At 37.0% G+C, this 22,185-nt stretch overlaps 1 protein-coding gene across 11 annotated transcripts in view; it reads right to left on the bottom strand.

Annotated features, from left to right (window-relative positions):
• Nucleotides 1-22,185, bottom strand: part of BCAS3 (BCAS3 microtubule associated cell migration factor) — a 485,409-nt gene that overhangs the window by 308,271 nt on the left and 154,953 nt on the right. For all 11 annotated transcript variants that reach the window (XM_036033603.1, XM_036033602.1, XM_028521954.2 and 8 more), the window contains exon 15: nt 14,001-14,265. In XM_036033603.1, coding sequence (XP_035889496.1) covers nt 14,001-14,265 — 265 coding nt within the window. The remainder of the gene's footprint in view (nt 1-14,000; nt 14,266-22,185) is intronic.

Consider the following 22,185-nt stretch of genomic DNA (forward strand, 5'->3'; position numbering starts at 1 on the left):
TAAAAAAACAAAAGGCCCCTAGGCAATGCTGCCAGTGCCCTGTAAGAGAGCCATGTTATTAGCAGGCGTGCATTATCGTCTCACTTTTTTGATCCTTATCATGGTCACAGACCTTACGCACTTCGGGCACTCCATTTTCACGGAAGTTTACAACAGCAACCACCCTATGTTATACATCAGACTCCCACAATGGTATCATGTTCTGTTCACACCACCTCTCCCCCACACTCGTTCACGAGATCCATTCTTATTCCAGGAATTAAGCCTCCCAGGGTCCGCAGGCTGCTAATATTTTGAATTCTGACATTCTGAAATTGGATTAACAAGGCACACTGAGAGCCAGGGTTGACGTGACACCTGGTACTCCTGAGAAGACCCTTCTGCAGCAAGAGCCCTGTCCCCAAGCATCCGGCCGTCGTCGTTCTTCCCACAGTTTCCCAACTCCAAGCTCTCTGCATGATGTCTATTCCCGACATACTGCTCCCAAATAAAAACCCGGGCAAAAAGTTCACATGGGGCTTTTCTTGTGCTTCTCTTGCTTTTCACAGAACACTGAAACTTTGGGCCTGCTTTTAATATCCTGCTGTGGAATTGACAAGGATAAAAATCCAAAATATACCAGTGACTTTAACCGTAGAGTTGAAAAGCTCCCAACATCCTGACTCTAAAAAAGAGTACAGTGGTAGCGGGTTTTGAACCAATCAGTGGAAATACGGGCTCTGAAAAGTTAAAAACACTGCTTAGCTCTTGCTTGCCCATCTAATGTAACATTAAGGCTTTCTCAGCCACTCGATAATTATTTAATCAAAACCACATAAAATCCTTTCAGAAAATATAAAAAGTATCCTGTGCAAATGGGAATTTCCTGAATGTGGGATGTTTGGGTTGGGATGGGAGTCTCTATTTCTCTTTTTCTGTATTCTCCCCACCCCTTTTCTAGATGAGAATGAGAAGCTTCCCAGCAGCAGTTCCAGGACATTCACCCTCCTTTTTGACCTTTTCTCAGGCATATTCCAGGATAATCTGTAATCTACTCAAGTAGGAAAAGGAAACAGCAGCGCCCTGGTGAGAAATAGTGCCTTCTGACCCACATACCAAACTGGGCGGAAGCAATGCTTGTTCACAAGAGCCGAGCAAGTAGAACATGCAATTAAAAGAAAATTAATAATATATACTTCTTTGGTAAAAGACTGTTAACACAACAACCAAACAGTTTAGGTGACAGAGTTCAAGATGCAAAGAGTTCAAGGACAATTCTGACTAGACATTGACTTGTTTCTCCCTGTAACCTTTTTGGGGAGTGCTAGATCATGGAGTAAAGATGCTGCAAAACTTTGTGCATGTCAAGCAAAAACACTTGTTGCTTTTTCACATAAACAATTCATGGCACCATAGATGTTACTATAGGTACTTCGGGGAAGGGTGGGAAGGTAGGAAGATAAATCCCCCACAAAACTGACCTGAAAACAAGAAACAAATCCTTCCTTCCTTCCTTTCCTCTTTTTTTTTTCTTTGCAAGATGGGGATAGAGGTTTTTAATAATATTGTCATCACTTCTTCCCACAACACACAGACTAGCCTGTATGGAACTTTGCACTAGTGCTTACTTACTAAATATCAGTAGAATTGCAACTTCTGCAGAATGACACTGCACTAATTATTAAATAATTATGTATAGTTGTTTATACTAATGCAAACGTTTATATGTACATTTTTAAATAAACAATTTGCTAGGTGGTTTTCCTTTTCTAGACTGAATACATTTTACCAGTTAATACTACCTTAATGTGCTCACGACTATTGCATGTAAATTTGGATATTTTTCTTTCCTTAAATCTAAAATAAAGTCATTAAATTTAGAAACTTTATACATAAAAATGAAAAGTCAAAAGGATCTAATTGTTGCTAAAGCTATATAGTAAGGACCACCTACACTATTCCAAAAAGATACTGAAGCAGGATTAGAATTTTACATCCCAAGGATTAGAATTAGAATTTGGGATGCAAAAATAAGCTGAGAAAGGGAGGTGGGAGCAAGAGTGAGAAACAATGTTTACAAGGTGCCAAGAATACAATAGAGCCCGGGCGGGGGTGGGGGGGGGGGGATAAGAAATATGTCCAAAAAGTTCCAAAGAATACAAGGTGTACGGAGACAGACAATGAAATATACCATAGGAAACTCTTGTGGCTACACTAACTCTCCACTGAATTTGTGGCACAATTTAGTCTTGATCACACAGCCAACCCAAATTTATAAAATGAATGAGTAAAATCTCCCTTCATAAGTGGGAAGTTCATTACCTTAGTTGACATTTCTTAAAGAACTCCAAGACTTGGAATAAAGGAAATTTATAAGCGCTGGTGCTCTTAATATGTAACAAGTGTTTGCAGGTTTTAGTTCATTTTAAACATTAGGATTGCAGTTCGCTACTCTTTCAAACAATCAAAAATCAAACAAAACCATATAGAGACTATATTTAACAACAGAGGGGACAAAGCAAACTATAAATTAGAAGAACAAAAGAAAATGATCTTGGGACTTTAAAATCAAAATTATTCCTAAATCTAACACACTTACATATCCTCAAAATTTCCTTCTCTTCTGAATTGAGTTCAAATAGATTTTACGGACTAAGTGCTCTGAAGTAAAGACGTTTACCTAAGTGAAAAATTCCCAGAATTAAAAACTCCATAATCTAGCATCTCTTAGACCACATTTGGGATTAAATGAACTCCCCAAAGTATAAATAAATCCTCATTGAAATTCCTTTTTGAAACACCCTCCACCCCGCTCTCCCAGGCTTATCTGCAATGAATTTTGTATCATGTCAACAGAGCAAACAGAAGCACTCAGTGTTCAAGAAAAAATATATAGAAACTTATCTACATCACTCAACAAATACAACATTATTACTTATACTGTTAAATGTATAAAATGTGAAAGAACTGAGAGTTGGTTCTGAAGTAAAAGCATACACTTTGTTAAATATTAAATAAACTGCAGGATTTAAGGTATAATTTTTTAGACTCAGAGGACTCACATTTACTTAACATTTGCAGAACTTATCTTTTCCAAATACATTAAGCATTGCATAGTTAAGGAAAATGTAAGTATTAAAATCAAAATATTTTCTGTTGAATACAACTATAGTAGAAAATGTAAGTAACTGTACGAAAGATGCTCTTCTCCCCACAACTCCTTCCCCCTCCCCAGCCCCCACCCCATGGAAGCCTTCCTTCTTTTCCCCGTGACTCTTAAGGACATTTTCTGGCTCCATTTCAGCATCATGACTCAGGTCATGAGAAGTGTCAAAGATGCACTTCCTTCAGATGGGAAAGAGCAGCAGATTTTAACAACCGTACAAAAATGGGAGTACAGTGCAAAAGGGCCAAATCAGCGTTTCTGATAGCAGGGAAGATAAAACCTTTTATGTTCACATGTACTTTATTTCCAGCTTAGTTTTCAAAAATCTGTGAAAGAGACTTGTGCACCAAAAAAAGAAAGAGACAAAGAGAGAAAGAAATCAAAGTACATCATGAATAAGTAGTAAGTCCACGTTTTCTACACTGATTTTCCAAAAGCAAAACCATGAATTTACCCGTGCACATAAAAACTGCTTTGATAGGAAGTTCCTGAGAGTGAGAACCACGAAAAGGAGTGATACCATGATCACACCTGAGAAGTGCTGACTGTGCTTCTCTGTCATTCTTCTGCTTAAGCAGAAACACTTCTTCCTAATCATCTGGTTCTTGTCCAGAAAAGCATATTCACGTATCAGTATTGTTGTTTTATATTTTCCCTCACCCATGATTTTTATCAAATGTGGATACATTTCAATAAACTCCAAAACTAGACACAAGCGAAGTGTTATTAAGCAGTTATTAAGCACTCACGACTAGAGATGGTTCCGAACATTAAGAAGTGGAAGGGCCTGTCTCTCCCGAAGCTTCCAACAACAACACCGCCCACCTTAATCCACTCTCCCCGTCCTAAAATAGTTTCACTCGTGTGCCTCATTCTAGCTTCAATATTCTCACCTGCAAAAACACATCATCCAATGTTAATAACATTTTCAATGAACCTTAAATCCTTTTCCTTTTCTCAGCCTCCTCCAAACTCTAAATGTCACTGTATGCTAAACCCCTAATATGCTAAGACTTGTAATACTTTCTATGTCTCAGTGTGTATAACCCCAGCACAGCCCTGGCCCCATTTTCCTTACCCTTTGTAGTTTACAAACGATGAGCCAACTGTCGCATTTTTATTTCTTGCTCAGATTTTTTAAGTTCAAGACTATTCATGGCTGCTACTCTCCAGTCTGATTATTTCTAAATCTGCTTGCTTATTTGGGTGGTTGAGACGCTGGTCATAATGTGTTCTAAGAAGCCTAATTACTACTCTCCTCTCTCTTTCCGATTTTTCTAAAATCAAATTTTGAAAACAAAATATTTCAATGGAACCTAATCAAAACTTTCCTACTTGTCTTCCTCCCTGGAAAAGTAAGGCCACAGTAACATGCAAATAGACAAACCAAATACTCTTATTATTCTAATCACTAAACTAACTCCTTCAACTCCTTGAAAACTAACTTCTAAGTTCATTGCCACAAAGTCTCCACCACCCAACACTGCCTCTTACGGGGAAACGGACCGTCTGAAGGGAAAAGTGAAATATAAATTGTACTGATTGGGGTACCCTAATAAAATCACCAACCTCCTCATGCTCAAAGACCTTCCAATCAGTTGGAAGGTTTGGTGGTTAGCTGAGTAAAAATAAAGTCATGAAATAACTTAATAAATAACAAAATGTAAAAATAAAGTAAAAATAAGAATGAGCAGCCAAGGATTCCTAGACATTCAGATCAATAATTTGGTTTAATCAGTCTACGATTGGGCCTGGATATCAGTACTTTTTGAATCTATTTAGGTAAATTATAATTTCAAGTGAGAAGCATTACTCTAACATGAAAGACAATGCTCACAAAAAAATTGGAAAACAGGTAACAGAGGTAGTACAAACAGCAAAATATGCTTCAAAAATTATACCTCTTAAAGAGATAAACTACATTATGTCAGTCAAATAAAAAAAGAATGTGATAATAAAAGAAACATTCAGAGTAAAGAATATTAAAAACATGGTGCCGAAATAAAAGCACAATAAGTTTAAAGATAAACTGGGGCCACTCACAAAGTGAAACAGACAGACAGAGCAAGAGAAAACAAAAAGAAAGCTAAGCATTCAATGTAGGAGATCCTTTTCCAACTTAACATAATTTCCAGAAAGGAGAAAAAAAACACATCAAGGAAGATGCTCTGAAGAACTGAAAGAAGCAGCTTCTGAGGAGTGACCCCTGAGTAGGGTGGGGCGGGCAGCAGGGTGCCACTTGTCATTATAAATTTGTGGTATTATTAGTCTTTTATAACAAGTGCATGTGTTACTTTGATAAAAATTACATTAGATAGGTAAACAAAAACAATAAAACTCTTAATAAATGTTAACAGAAAAGAGAAGCAGAGATTAACTATAAAACCTAATAAGGTCTCAATTGCAGAGTTTAATCACTCTGGTCCCATAAAGTAGAGAAGTTAGTTCCTTGAATAGCAACATAGAGAATCAAAGAAGGGAATTTTTAGAACATGCAGATGCCACTTACTTAATTACACCACTAAAAAATTTGCCTCTGTTCAACTACCTAAATTTATTCATTGGACCTAAGTACCTAGATGAAGTGCTAAAAATAGATATTAACTGACAGTAATACAGATTTGGGCAAAAGTAAATTTACAATTAGGAGCACACAAAGCAAAGAGTTTATTCTTGTATCATTATTTATTAATTTTTGTATTAACAACTGTAAACCTACTTTTGCCCACCCCTGTATAGTTCAAAAGTCAAATTTTCTAAGCAGACTTTGAAGAATAAATCACAAAAAAAAAAAAACATAATAAGAAGGAAGCTGGGTAATTATAAGATCTCATAAGACAGCAACATTCATAGCACATACCAGGTTCATGCCAGGGTTGCCATGATTACAGTCATAAGAAAGTTTAGAAAAGATCGCCCTCTAGAGGCATGTCTCATTAACCATTTAAAATCAAGACCAATGAGTTCCGATTTTAAATGAAACCTGGAGTTTATGATTTGGCAATGTAAAAAATAGAGAAAATACAAAATATTTCATGAGCAGCAGAAGGCAAAATAAAACATTTCAGATTAGCTTCTATTGCTAACTACCTTATCTGGCATTTATTTTAAGGAAACACTTAAAAAGAGGGAAAGAAAATGTGGACTATTCCAAATAAAATAGACAAAAAGATAAAATATTCAAATAGACTATAATCAACATTTTAGAAATAATATAAGAATTATTAAAGATACTCAAAGGTGGTGTTATTTTCCTTAAAAACTGTGCTATCTGAACTACCCTCTCCATTCTTCTATGAACCTAAAACTGCTCTATAAAATAGTCTATTAAAATTATGGTATTTTAATTTAATAGATTTTTTTCAGTTAGTGCTTCTCAAGTGAAAGCACCTTGTTTCAGGTCTCTCATTTCTATCCACTTTCCAAAAAATCTCATCTGCTCAACAATAGGAAGTGACATACAAACATTTAAACATTTATGATTTTGGTGTACAGTACATGCAAAAATTAGCATAATGTTATAGCAACATTTTAAAGGATGGTAAAAGAATTTATAAGAAAACAAATTCACTGGAAAAAATTTATTAGACTTGAAAACAACCAATTAAAAACAAAATCTGAGCTGAAACAAGCAAGAACGTAACCAGTAAAAACCCAGATGCTAAACTGCGATATTGTTTAACAAAAGATTTTTATCCATTTAACATGTACTTAATATATAGTATGTTATATATTATATTACATATGTATATGCTATGTGTATAGTATTCTGTGTGTCCTATGAGGCATAAAATTTAAAGCAGAGGTACAGCGCACATGACTGATTTTTCTTGGCAAAAAATTAAAACACAGAAATGGAAACATCAATGCACAGGTAAACAAGAAATTCAATGCACAGGTAGACAGTGATGTGGAAAGAGAAGTCAAGAAACACCACATTCTTACTGATTGCCTTAAGTAGGTGAAACCATATTAAGGCTGAATGTGTGGTTGCTTTGTATTTACTATTGTGATGTGGTCTGCATCAAGAAAACTTCCAATCCACAAAAGTAATTACAATAAACCATCAAATAAAGGCTATCAAAAGAGTTTCTGAGTGGTAAAAAAAAAAGCATCATTCAGATGCTAAAAAGAAAAGTAACGCTACCAGTTATTTAAAAGCACTAGTACTAAAACATGGAGGCTTCAAGTGTAAGAAAGTCTCTTCTGTTTGGAAGAAGTGGAACCTGGACTTCAAGTGTCAGAAGCTGCGACTCAACGATGGCTCCTCCCCTGAGGACCAGTAAGTTAATGGGAAAGGGAACACTTCCAGGACTCTGCAGAACTGGAGAATGAATCCAAAATCCCTGTTAAGACACTGGAAATAGCAAAAGAAAATAAAATCCCTTAAAAGCTCTGCCACATAGTAAATGCCATATTCTTAAATCTAAACTGGAAAACTAATTTTCAAACTAAAGAAATGCAAAGGTTTCATGGGTATAGAGTTTCAATTTTACAAAAAAAGAATAGTTCTAGAGATTGGTTACATAATTACGTGCACACACTTAGTGCCCCTCACCCGTATACTTAAAAATGATTCAGGTGGTAAATTTTGTTATGTGTCAAGATTTGTTATCTTTACCACAATTTTTTAAAAGTTAAAAATAAAAAGTACATAAATTAAAAAAAGAAATGCAAAGGGTCAAGAATATATGGATTAAGTTATAAGACTACATTCCCTGATCTAGGACTTAAAATCAGATGAAAAAATTATATTACCATCACTTTCCAGTTTTGTCTTGGTATCTCCATTTCAGAAACAATGTCAACAATATTGAGTCCAAAAGACTAAAAAGCGTGCACACAATAAGGTCACAATTATATTTTTCATTCACTCGTTAGTCAGTGAATTATCCATTTATTTAATTTTCTGGATAAGAGGCACAAAAATATGAAAAATTGCTCAATCCCTTACATCTCAGTGATGAACAAGACTAATAATGATACTAATCACAGCAGCTCATCCTTTACTGAGTATCTGACATGTGTCAAACACCATTCCAAGTGCTTTAATCCTCACAGTAACTCTCTAAGGCAGGTAATATTATTTTCCTCATTTTGCAAAAAGAAAATTAAGGCACAGGCAGACTAAGTAACTTGCCTCAGACTGAAGAGTTGGGAAGTCATGGAAGACAGATTCTACCCCAGATAGTCGGACTCCTGGTTGCCCACGCAAGCTACAGCTTGGTAGTGGAGAGCATCAAAAATAAGGATCAACTACTCGAAGTCTGACATTTTATGTTAAGAGGGAGAAAGAGCATTATAAACTAAACTGAGCTTGAAAGATGCATTCAGAGTTTACCTGAAGAAATGAAAGGAAAGCAATTCGAGCACAGGAACAAGGTGTTGAAGCTGGAAAGCAAAGGCACGTAATTAAATTTGCTTGGGGCCGAAATAATAGTGGAGAAAATGGTTTCCTCATTCAGGCAAAGTTTACTAACAGGTACACGAATGCCTATTCTCCTCCCGGAGGACCATTTTCCCACCTTTACCTTTCTCCTTAAAGCTCCTGATACCCACAAGCATCTTCACGTCTTACATCCGTGAGAAAACAGAAGCAATGTCCTCTTTTCCCTCCAACTCCTCCGCACCTTTCTGCCCCACTTTGTATCAATACTCCCTGAAAGGCGTGCCAGTGCTGGTCACCAACACCTATCTTCTGGCTCTTGCTACAACCCGCTCCTGTCAGGCCCCTAGCACTGCACTGAAACTGCTCTTGGCAAAGCCACATGTGCTGCGTGGCTCTACAGTACTAAATCTGATAGCATTCTTTCTTTTCCTCAGTCCTTATCTTAATTGTCCTATCTGCAGAGATTTCACACATTAATCACTCCCTTTTCTCAGAAAAAAAAAAATTTCTTCATTTCACCTCAAGGATTGCTCATCGATGGTCTTCCTTCTATGTCACCGGCTGCTTAATGAAGGGAGGCCCAAGGCTCAGTCCTGGGACACCTTCATCTGCTCTGTTTTCTCCCCCTCCATACTCAGTCCCTCACTAGGTGATCTCATCCAGCCTTGAGCTTTATCTATGCCTTCCAAACATTTACCCTTTCCACTGAACTCATAAAACCAACTACCTACTTAACATCACCAGGAAGTCAATGACACAAAGTAAATGAAACATTTCCAAAACTCCTGATCCTCTCCCTACCCCAAACCTGCTTTAACCTTGTGTTTCTCATTTCATCTGATAGCAATCCCATGCTACCGGCTGTTCAGGCCAAAAGCCTTCCTAGTCACTCTTCTCTCACACCTGACGTAAAATACACCAGAAATCCTGACGGCCCCACCATCAAAACATAGCAAGAATCCAACCACTGTTCAGAGTCTCCACTATAAACAACTCGGTCTGTGCATTCTAATTACAGATTTCCATTCTGACCCTGCCAAAACACAGTCTTACCATGTCACTTATTCTCAAAATTCTCCACAGCTTCTCCATCTCCCTGTAAGCCAAAGTCAAAGGTTGACATGATGTGGCCACACTTCCTCTCTGACCTCATCTTCTACTATGTGCTTCAGCACTTTCCCAGTTCAAGGATTTTATACTAGCTGCCCCTTGTGCCTGACATCTGCACGACTTTCACCCAAACTTCCATCACATCATCGTTTAATGTCCTCGACTCAGTAAGGTCTGCAGGAAGCATTCTAACGTCAAGTTACAATCTTCTCCAGGCATTCCCTGCTCCCCTATAGGGCATTTCCCTCTTGTTCACCGCTACAGTCTAGACCTCAGTGTTAAAGACACTGTGCCTAGATATAGTAAACACTAATTACTAGTTGCTGAATAAATGAATGTATCTGAAAAATGCTAAAGTGAACAATGTTACCATGAATGAAAAGCACTTTATCCTGACAAGTAACAATTTAAAATCTAAATAGTTTTATTAAAGAGCTCCTAAAGATATTTGGAAACTTGGCCCAAAGCCTTAGAGTCTACATTTTAGCAAATACTACGCAAGGTACAAAGATACAAACATAAGTAAGAAAAGACCCTGACTTCATGGAAGTCCGTTTAAGAGGAGAGACAGGCACGTCAGCGAACAGTCAACATGTCATGCACGACACAGTAAAAGCGCGCTCAGAGTGTCCATGTCAGGGCTGGTACAGACAACACAGCATCAAGAGATGTTTAAGAGAGGCTAGAGAGACAAAGTACTATTTTTAGCCAGACCACGATGAAGCAGGGTTTTAGCAGATATTCAAGAGGGTAACAATTAGTTCAAGTAGAGATGAGTATATGAGGAGGAAAGGTGCCAAGACATGAACAGCCGAGGCACATTCAGGGAGGACGCAGCAAGCTAGCTGCCGTGGGACAACGGGCAAGAAATAAGATGCGACCTCCTCTGACATTCTACAGGGAGGGTGAGACATGGAAAGATTTTAAGCATAAAAGCGGAAATTAGTACTTATGGTTAACAAAGGAAATGTCTGTGAGTAAAACAGGCGGGAGGCTACTGACACAGGTGAGGCAAGAGAAGGAGACCGGGTGCTTGTTCGTGCGTGTGCGGTGGGCTGCCCGGGGAGCCTCTGAAAGCCTGTGGACTCTTTCTCTGGATGATGATTATAAATGTATGAAATAAAATACATAAAAGTAAAGGACACCAATTCTATGGAAGTATAATTATTAGTACATTTAAAAACTGTTTTTGCTAAAATATATAATAAATGTTAAAATCAGTAATAGTATGGGCATATAGTATATTCCAAAATATATTTCAGTAATTCAAAACACTAAAAAGACATACAGTTCATATATAATGTGACATGAAAACATCTGCATTTTTATTGGTGACAATGTCTCAAGTACAACTAATGTTACTGTTTCACTTATCCTCATAATAAAAAGAAACAGTTTTGGTTACAGGGTAGTTAGTTTGTATCCATGTCCATGGAACTTAAGCTAAAAACCCTTCACACAGGCTAAGGTGCAGGCAATAAGAAAGGAAACCAAAGAGATATTTAGAGAAAATATATTTCAAATAAATAAAGGTCCTCTGTTAAGAAAAACAAAAAAAGGCAAGTAGACAAAATAATCCTAACCTGCACTGGACTGACTCCAGAGAGTGAAAAGGAAATATCCCTATATCAACTGTCATTTAACAGTTTCCTTTACTCTGCTAAAAAGAGCACAAACAACAGCAATACCACCAAGCATGATTCATTTTCAACATGAATCCCTCCCTGTTCAAAGTTTACATTGTTTTTGACCAGCATCAGACTGTTTATCCACACAAACTGTAAATACATCCTTTTTAGAACTAACCAACAACAATGCCCATTTTGTTTTGACAAGTGAAATACAAAGAGAACATGAAGAAAAATGACCATCACTCTAATGTCAGTGCTTTAAAAATTGGAAAAATGACTCAGAGTAATGGGGTGAAATTTCAACATGACAAAATTTTAATATGGATTATCAGTAGGAAAATGAAGAGAGCTGTCAGCAATAAAGCTGAGAGAAAATAGCATATTTTGACTTGGAAATTCATGCATTGCTCTTCAACCATCTGTTCCTTTACAAATAACAAATCCTTAACCTATTGCCACTTTGTACCTTCCAGCAAAAATGTATTCAAGGGAGTTTGTTCACAGTCACTTAATATCTATCTTTCTCTTGGACTAAAAGATCCACAGGACAGAGATGACAATTTTTTGTGCACATTATACCCAAAGCCTAGCACAGACCCTGGTATGTGATATGCTTATTTGGGGAAAAGAACAGGAAGAAAAAAGAAGTTCAAAATTTTTCTGCCAATACATTGAGTTCGCTGGCCAACCTAGTACGCTACATGCACGCTGACTCTCTCTCCATGAAGTGGTTAAGGGAAAACATTCCACATAAAGAAAAAGATCCTCAAAGAACCGATACTGTCACCTACTTATATGACAAAATATTCATACCAAAAATATGTAAATAAAAATAATTATTCAAGTAAAATGCCTTGCAAATGGGGGAAAACAAGAATATCATACAACTTTCAACTTCTTTTAAAATTCTAAATACTTTTTTAAATGGCTGTTTTCAGCTAGGACTGATGCTGAAAGACTTACAACTTGGAAGGTCACAGGTCACTAATTAAGTTAAATACACAAAAATAACAACTGTTATAGAAATAATGGGGCCAAAACATAAAACATCAAGCGAGGAGAAAACAGAGGTCCTGAGTTTTCTGAGTTACAACACAATCTTTCCCAAGGATTCTATACACCTGCATGTTTCAGGCTGCCTTAAAACTTCCTACAGAAAATATTTATCTAAATTGGTTAGGTATTATAAAAGGATACGTGTTCAAATGGAAGCTAAAACAAATAAGGATAGCTGTACTGCCAAAAATAATTGCAAAGAGGTACTCAAAACTAATACTTGTACACGTGTTCATATCAGCACCACTAACAACAGCTAAAGCGTGGAAATAACCCAATGTCCACCAATGGAAAAGTGGATAAAAAATCATGGTATTTACATACAATGGGATGCTATTCAGCCATAAAAAGGAATGCAATTCTGATACATATAATGATGAGGCTGTACCTCTAAAATGTTATACTACAGGGAAAAAGGCCAAAACCAAACAGACACACACTGGATGAAGTATACTACAGGCGAAAAAGGCCAGAAACAAAAAGTCACACATTGTATGAAGGCAGTTATACACAATATCCAGAACAGGTAAATCCACAGAGATGGAAAGCAGATTAGTGGTGGCTACGGGCTTAGAAAGAGAAATGGGGGGTAACAACTTACTGAGTAAAAGTGTCATCTAGTGTCAATAAAAATTTTCTGTCATTCTGATGGGAAGGAAATGGTACCACCTCTCTGGTATTAAACTACTATGGTCAAGGTTTGCACACATTATAACCCAGGGTTTCCACTTAAAATGAGTACATATGTGCACCAAGAATTTAATACAGAAATTTTCATTACATCATTATACATAATACCCCATGCCAGAAACCACCCAAACATGTATCAACAGTCATGGGAAGGAGAAATAGACAAGTGGAAGTGTAACTTTGCAATGGGACATGGAAGCTCCATGGAAACAAATCAAGTAAAACTGAATTCTTTCATGATCATGATGTTAAAGAAGCTGAATATACCAAAATATACATATTCCATAATTCCATTTATATGAAAGTGAACAACAGTATTTAAGGATACTTCCTTAGGAGAAAATTATTTTCAAAAAGGAAGTGATTACCATAAAGTCAGATTCACGGTTTTCTTTTACAGAAAAGGAGCACAAAAGGGGACTTCCAGTAACTGGCTGGGGTGACAGTAACACGACTATTTGCTCTCAGATGGATTATTGAACTAAACAATGTGGTTTTTTTTGTTGTTTTTCCTGCAACAAATTGGTAAAAATCCCACAACGATGTATTTTAAAATAAAATGCAAATGCTGCTCTAAAATACACATGCCTCCCGACCATTCTTCAATAATGAACATTTCTTAATGAACTATAGAGTGTTGGCTTTAGTTAAAGGCAAAATTTTCTGGATAAGATCTATAGACAAGAGAGTAAATTTTTAAATTTATGAATCCAGTCTTGAACTTCATATTCCATAAAAATGACACAAAGAAGTCCTTACTTACTGAAAAAGTTAAAGTAGCATCATAAAGACCATCAAAGTAGCATTACCATCAATTAAATGATTTAATAAGTTAAGAATGTCCAAAAGTGAACCCAAGACCTTGTGCCTGCATGAACAGATTTGAAAAATGGATGTACCATGTCCCAGATCTTGAAAATTAAGGATAAGGGGAAGAGGGCTTGCAGGGCTCAGTGGAAAGAGAGAAAAGCAGGTTTACCATGCAGAGGTGACCCGGAAGGGCTGCTCGATAGACCTGGAACAGGGCTACAGCGACCTCCTTGCTTAGATGTCAGTTCTTGTTCAATCTCCTCCAGCCCAGCACTTTTCTGGAAACGGCTCATACGATTCACAACTCGTGGTGACATGTGTGTCCGAACACAAGGCTGGCCACCATAAGGGTTGATTGGAAAAACGTGGGACGTCCCCCGGAGCGTGCTGACCACAACCCAGCGACAGTCGTGGCTGAAGCAGATGTCTTGTACCTAAAAATGAGAGGCGGAAAACAGAGAGATGATGGAAACTACTTGCACTTATCTAAGAGCTTGACACGCACACCATGAAATATGCTTATCACCAAATTTACCTAAGGTCAAATTATAAATAAAGTTTTATTCTACAGATGTGTTTCATATATTAATAAAAACTCCATATCAGAGATATCAGATTTAGAGTAGGAAATTGTATTCCTTTCCTGAATGGGGGGGATAAAGGGGAGAAAAAAATGGGGAAAACTGTAATAGCACAGTCAATACAATATACTTTAAAATAAGGTATTTTTATTGATTATCATGTCCCTCTTTTATCCCCCCATGCCCTGCAACTCCCCACCTTCTAGCTTCACCGCCCCCCTTAGTTCGTGTCCATGGGTTGTACATATAAATTCTTTGGCTTCTCCATTTCCTATACTATTCTTAACCTCCCCCTGTCTATTTTGTACCTACCATTTATGCTTCTTATCCCCTCTATCTCCGCCCCCCATCCTTCCTTCCCCTCCCCAGTGAAAACTCTCCATGTGATCTCCATTTCTTTGGTTCTATTCCTGTTCTAGTTGCTTGCTTAGTTTTTGTTTTTGTTTTTTTAGGTTCAGTTGTTGATAGTTATGAGTTGTTATCATTTTGCTGTTCATAGTTTTTGATCTTTTTCTATTTCTTAGATAAGTCCCTTTAACATTTCATATAATAAGGGCCTGACAATGAACTCCTCTAACTTGACCTTATCTGGAAAACACTTTATCTGCCCTTCCATTCTTAATGATAACTTTACTGGGTAGAGTAATCTTGGATGTAGATCCTTGCCTTTCATGACTTCAAATACTTCCTTCCAGCCCCTTCTTGCCTGTATAAGGTTTCTTTTGAGAAATCAGCTGATATCCTTATGGGCACTCCTTTGTAGGTAACTGTCTCCTTTCCCTTTTCTACTTTTAAGATTCTCTCTTTATCTTTATGTTGGGTAACTTAATGATGATGTGCTTTGGTGTGTTCCTCCTTGGGTCCGATTTTTTTGGGACTCTCTGGGCTTCCTGGAATCTATCTCCTTCGTCAGATTGGAGAAGTTTTCCTTGATTATTTGTCCAAATAAGTTTTCAATTTGTTGCTCTTATTCTTCTCCTTCTGACACCCCTATGATTTGGATGTTAATAGTGCTTACAGTTGTCCCATAGGTTCCTAAGCCTCTTCTCATTTTATTGAATTATTTCTTCATTCTGTTCCAGTTGGATGTTTATTTCTTCCTTTTGTTCCAAATTGTTGATTGGAGTCCTGGTTTCCTTCCCTTCACTTTTGGTTCTCTGTATATTTTCCTTTATTTTACTTTGTGTAGCCTTCATTTCTTCCTCATTTTGTGAATGAACTCAATCAGTTCTATGAGCATCCTGATTACCAGTGTTTTGAACTCTACAGCAGCTAGGTTGTCTATCTCCTTATTGCCTAGCTCTTTTTCAGAGTTTTGATCTGTTCTTTCATTTTGGCCATATTTCTTTGCCTTGGCACACCTGCTATGTTGTAAGGGCGCAGAGCTTCAGGTATTCGCCAGGGTAGGACAACCCTCTTTGCTGCATGTGGCACTGTCTGTGTGGGAGGGGTCGGAGAGGGGACAATGCCATTTGTTTATTGCACCCTAGCCCCACTTTCCCACGAACTCTTCAGTGAGGCTGGGAGTTCCTCCCACTGTGGCCACCCCCACAGTAGTTTACAGCTAGCTTTGAGTCTTTAGTTTCCTGTTCAGCCAGCCCTGCCTCACCCACATGGTCTGCCACCTTGGCACAGGTCCTCTTCGCTCAGCTGCCCATCTCCCATCTCATCCCTCCTATCGGTCCCGGTGAATGTTTCTTTAACTCCTTGGTTGGAATTCCATGCAGTCTGACTTTCTGGTACTTCTGGTTGTTTATTGTTTTTAAATTGGCTGTTATACTTCTTTTGTTTGTGGGAGGAAGCAAAGCATTTCTACCTAACACCTCCATCTTGGCCAGAACTCCTCAGTAAAATTATACTTTAAAAAAGTGTTCCCCCCAATATTTCCAGTACCCACATGACATCATATGTAGTTTTGCATTATTGACCATATTCTTTATGCTATACTTTACATCTCCATGACTATCTTGTAACTACCAATTTGTATTTCATCCAGGGTTACTGAGTGAAGGAGGTGAAGAGATTAAGAAATAGTTGAAAAATAAACAATAACAATAATTTTCTACCACATAAAACAATGATTAAACAGTGCTTTAAAAAAAAACCCAGCAAAGTAAAAGTGTATGGTAGAATATAAGACATCAGTGCATGGTATTTAACAGGGAAAAAGCACACATGTGTGTATACATGTATGAACATATCAGCTTCATAACAATAACGTGATTAGCCACCAAAGCCAACTTTCCAATATAGTAGATCTTCAAATAAGCCTAAATTCATATTACATCTTGAGTAATATTCCAGAAATACTCCACAAACAAAAGCTAAAAGAATTCCTCAAAGTACAAGTCTCTGGAAGAGCCTGGAACCCTTAAAATAAAATAAAAAAATTTAGTCTGATATATCAAGACAAGATACTTCATTGTTAGTCTATTGCTAGACAAAAGTTACCAATATAGGGATAAACCCAATTTCAACCACATGCCTGTCTATTTCAATTACCATGATAAATGACATGTTAATGTTATAATTAAACAATCTCCTGAGAGCTGATATATTTCACTCCCAGGAATTCTAGAATTATGAATAAACAGTCACTCCACATAGTCATGCCTATGATAACCTCCAACTAGACTGACTTATAGAAAAGCAAGAGAAATGGAAGGGGCAGGGCAAAAAAACATGTAAATAGCAAAGCAAGAGAAAAGAAAGACAGAGCCAGACAAATTTAATACCATGCTATCAAATGTATTAACACAAGCCAGGATCAAATATATAAAGAAAAAAATCTTTAGGCTTATTAAGTAATTTACGTTCCATCCACAGTGGAACTAAACCATGTTATCTAAAACCTTTTTCCAAAACACTTACAATCAAGACACTTCCTGATCTGTCCATGAAAAAAGAGTTTCCTTCTTTCATTTTAAGAATACTTCTGATATGAGGTGGTGCTAACAATCAGTATCAAGGCAGGAAGACAGAATTCCACCTAAATGCCTCTTAGAAAACTGCTGTTAGAACACTGAGTCTGCTCTATGACCTTGAAGACACACCAGGATACATAAATGAGCTGAGAAGGGTTGCTAAAGATATTAGCTGTCAAGAGACTAGAGACAGTTTAATCCTTTAAATAACGTTACAGAAGATAACCAATCGCCTACCCACAAAATACAAAATGATATGACTGTTGGTATTATCAAACAAATTGGGTGGTTTGTCATACATCATTAATAACAATAAAGACTATGCATAATGGCAAACTAGTAATAAGAAAATGACATCATCTGCATTATTTTTAGACCTCTATTTTGGAATATATCTAGTTACAACTTTCTCCTCACAAAACAGAGGAGTTCAGTGCAAGTTGTATCTCTGATTTAGCTCTACTGTACTAAATATCATAGCAAGTAATACTGGCCAGATCAGGCAATTGTTATAATTTTTTAATAATACAGTTCTATGTGAGAAATATGCAATCTGTTGTAGAAGATAATATTTTGCTTAATTGGGTTTCTAAGCTAGTATTATCATCAAACAGATTCCAATGCTCATCTGTAAAAAGTAGTCTTAGCTCGTAAGATGTTGCAAAAACAGACAGAGGGTTATATATGGTTCATAGGCCACACTTGCCGACCCATTTTATAGCACCATCATGTGGGAAATGTAGATTTGTGGGCACATCACAGACCTCAAAGCAGAAAATACCTTGCAATCCTAAAGCCAAAGTCAAAAACACAGCAAGGCTCTCAAATAAGCACTATTCTTATAGTGTACCAAACACTCCACAGTATAGGAAGGGAAAAGTACATAAATCCTCTCCGAAGAGGAATCCATACAAGACATGAGTTAGGAACATGAGACCAATTAGATTACAATTCTTTTCTAAACTCAATAGTAAGCAGACATTTTGCTTTGTCTTCTACGTGAATATATCTGTATTCAGTTCAACAATAACACAATTATTACATAAAGTCATTTTAGTTTACAAAACAAAACACCACACGAACACACATAAATACCACAATGCAAAGACAACTATCTACTACCTTGGAACACATTCTTCCAGACATCTCTCAATGCATAAATAGATATGTATGTGTGTGTTTATGTGTATATGCCACATAAATACAAACATAGATACATATACACATGAACATGCACATATATAATTTCATATCAGATAACAAGCAGCTGATTTGAAATGTAAAACAGTCTTTAAAATGTAATGTTAATAAAAAATAGTGAAAACACATAGAAGTAGCACTGTAAATATGAAGTCTTTACATGTTAGTATAGGCTTTACTTAGAGGTCATCTTTTATCATAAATATATTTACCACTTGCCAGTTACATGGCCCTGGAAAAGCTAGTTAACAGTTCTGTGTCTTCTAGTTCTTCATTTGCGAATGGGAACAATAATGCAAATCTTATGGGGTTTTAGGTTTAATGAATTAACATATAAAACATTTAGAACAGTACTTAGCACTAAGAAGCACTGAACTAAGATGTTTGTTGTTATTTTTGTAATTACCATAAAATGTTTGCTTACTCTGTCCAAATGTCTGTTTTCACTGCCACCGATGTACAATCTCTCTACCAGTTTACTCCATTACACTCTCAACTGAACTCTTAATTCATACTACCTACAAGCAACAACGAAGTAAATAAACTACACTTCAAAATTAAAAGCTTTTGTACATCAAAGTATACTATCAAAAAAAGTAAAAAGACAACCCACAGAATTCCAGTAAATTTAAAAAGTGAAAAGACTAACTAGCTAGTTTTGCTGAAAAGGAAGCTCTACAGCTTTCTTTATCCTATGTGGTTTCATTTACCTGCCCCTTACTTCTTGAAAGGTGTCTCTTCTCCTACGCTCAGTGAAGATAAGCAGCCACTGGGAAGCCTGAACTAACATTTTACCGGTGCCTATGCTGGCTCACTTCACATCTGGGGTCAGGTCAAACAAGTGCCTTCAGTTAATATGGTGCAAGGGTATAATCAGATGCTTTTATAAGTTACTCATCATTCAGCATAAAAGTGTGGCATAAAAAGACAAAAAACATGAAAGAGTGCCTTGGTTATTATCAATTTTGAGCTTTTTCTTTTAAAAAGATTTTATTTATTTCTAGAGAGAGGCAAAGAGAGAGAGAAAGAAAGGGAGAGAAAAATCAATATGCAAGAGAAACATTGATTCGTTGCCTCGTGCATGAGCCCTGACCAGAGATCAAATCGGCAACCCAGGCACATGCCCTACCTGACTGGAATCAAACAGGAACCTTTCACTTTGCAGGAAGATGCACAATCAACTGAGCTACACATGTCAGGGCAATTCAGAGCTTTTAAATATACAAACGTCAGAAGTTTAACCAATGAAATTCAAATAAAAAATGCTTAACATTTAATTGTTTTATAAATTTATATTAGGTTATATAATTTATTCTTCTTTGAATCATTCCTGTTTTATTTAGCATATCTGTAATACCTCCTACTTGTTTCTTTTGAAACAATGTAAAATTTGGCTCTCAAAAACCAATTAAGCCCCCAGAAAGCTAATACATTTGTTCTTTAAAATATACTGTAGCTATATACCAGTAATGCTAATTTATAAATGTCTTTGGCAATCTGATTTATCCATTTTTAATATTTCTTTAACAATAATCCAAAACAACAGTACTATGTAGCAGACATATGTTCACACAGAGCAACTATGTCCATACATAATTGTATATTTCACTCACAAAACAGGTTAAATTCAAATTACATATGAAATGAGAGTATTTGAGCACTAGTATTAAGTGTTATTACATATACCCATCTAAAACAAAGAAATCAGCATCTTACAAGACTCTAAATTTATGTCACAAATTCACCCAAAACCCAATTAACTAATATTGGTGATGAAAATTGAGGGTTATTGTTAACATCCTAACATCTAAAGGAGAGAATCTCAAACTTTAGTGTGAGAAGCACCTAGATTATCGTTAAGAAATGCAGACCTGTTGGCACCACATTCAGAACCGATTCAACAGGTTTGGAGGGATGGGAGAGACATGACCAAGAAAAGCGCAGTTTCAAACACTCGGAAGATGACTCTGATACTGACCTAAAGTCTGTGATGAGGAGCTAGAAAATAAAACAAAGTGACTGGAAATGACAGTTCCCATAGATCCACACCAAACCTTAGAGATTATATAAAATATACTTTTTTAAAAGAATGAAGAAACTCCTGAAACTAATACAATAATGAATTTCAACTAAGTTGAAAAATAAAACCATGAAGTGACACAATGACTGCCCAGGGTGTGAGCGGGGCAGAAGAGGTGACTGAAGAGGGCAGGAGGAGAGTTGCTGGCACCATGGAAACGCCCCGTATCCCGACTGGGGTGATGATGGTTATATAGATGTACTAAGTGGACACCAAACTGAACGCCCTTCTTCAAACTTCACTCCCTCCCGACACCAGCACAGATCATTCATACGTGCTAGCCTGGCCTTTCTCTCAGGAAGTGTTAACATTATTATAATTAGTCAGACAAAAGCAGGAATCCACTGCAGGATTCTGGCAGAGCATCCACTTTCTGGGTAAAAGACATCACTGATGCTCCTCTTCATGGATATGGACAATGTAGCGATTGCTGGTGGTGAGGGTATATAAAAACTAAATGGTAATGGAAACAAAGAAAATAAAGATTAATTTAAAATAAAAAAAAACCTGGCTGGTGTGGCTCAATGGACTGAGTGCTGATCAGTGAACCAAAAGGTCACCGGTTCAATTCCCAGTCAGGGCACATGCCTGGGTTGTGGGCAAGGTCCCCAGTTGTGGACGTGCAAGAGGCAACCACACATTGATGTTTCTCTCTCTCTCTTTCTCCCTCCCTTCTCCTCTAAAATTAAGTAAATAAAATCTTTTTAGGAAGGAAGGAAAGGAGGGAGGGAGGGAAGGAGGGAGGGACAGGATGTCCAGAGCAGTGGCAATTATAAAACAATCATGAGGGCCTGGCTAGCGTAGTTCAGTGGATTGAGCGCGGGGTACAAACCGAAGTGTCTCAGGTTCGATTCCCAGTCAAGGTACATGCCTGGGTTGCAGGCCATGACCCCCAGCAACCGCACACTGATGTTTCTCTCTCTTTCTCTCTCTCTTTCTCCCTCCTTTCCCTCTCTAAAAATAAACAAATAAAATCTTTTTAAAAATGCTACAATTCTGAGCTATCTTTAAAAAAAAAAATCATGAGGGAAAGAGCAAAAATGTCTGAGACAGTGTTGACTGATTATACCAAAACCAGCAGCATCCTTCTTGTAACATGAGAAAAATAAACCTGATTTTTAAAAACATTGTTAAATGTGACTTTGTTTTTGTAGCCAAATACAGGCCTAATGACTCAAAACCAATTCCATTTCCTACTATCTTGGGAGGGAGGGAGGGAAGGAAGGAAGGAAGGAAGGAAGGAAGGAAGGAAGGAAGGAAGGAAGGAAGGAAGGAAGGAAGGAAGGCCAAAAGCAGAGAGAACTTGGATAAAAATTCTCAAATCCAAGAGTACTATACTTTAAGAAGCCTGTAGGAATGACAACCGAAACTATAAACATAAGTCCCAAATAGCAACATTATTTACAACAGCCAAGATATGGAAGCAACCTAAGTGTCCATCAACAGATAAATAGATAAAGAAGATGTGGTCCATATATACAATGAAATATTGCTAGTCATAAAAAAGAATGAAATCTTGACATTTAGGATAACATGGATAGACCTAGAGGTCATTATGTTAAGTGAAAT

This window comes from Phyllostomus discolor, chromosome 8 (assembly GCF_004126475.2).
Source record: "Phyllostomus discolor isolate MPI-MPIP mPhyDis1 chromosome 8, mPhyDis1.pri.v3, whole genome shotgun sequence".
NCBI lineage: Eukaryota > Metazoa > Chordata > Mammalia > Chiroptera > Phyllostomidae > Phyllostomus > Phyllostomus discolor.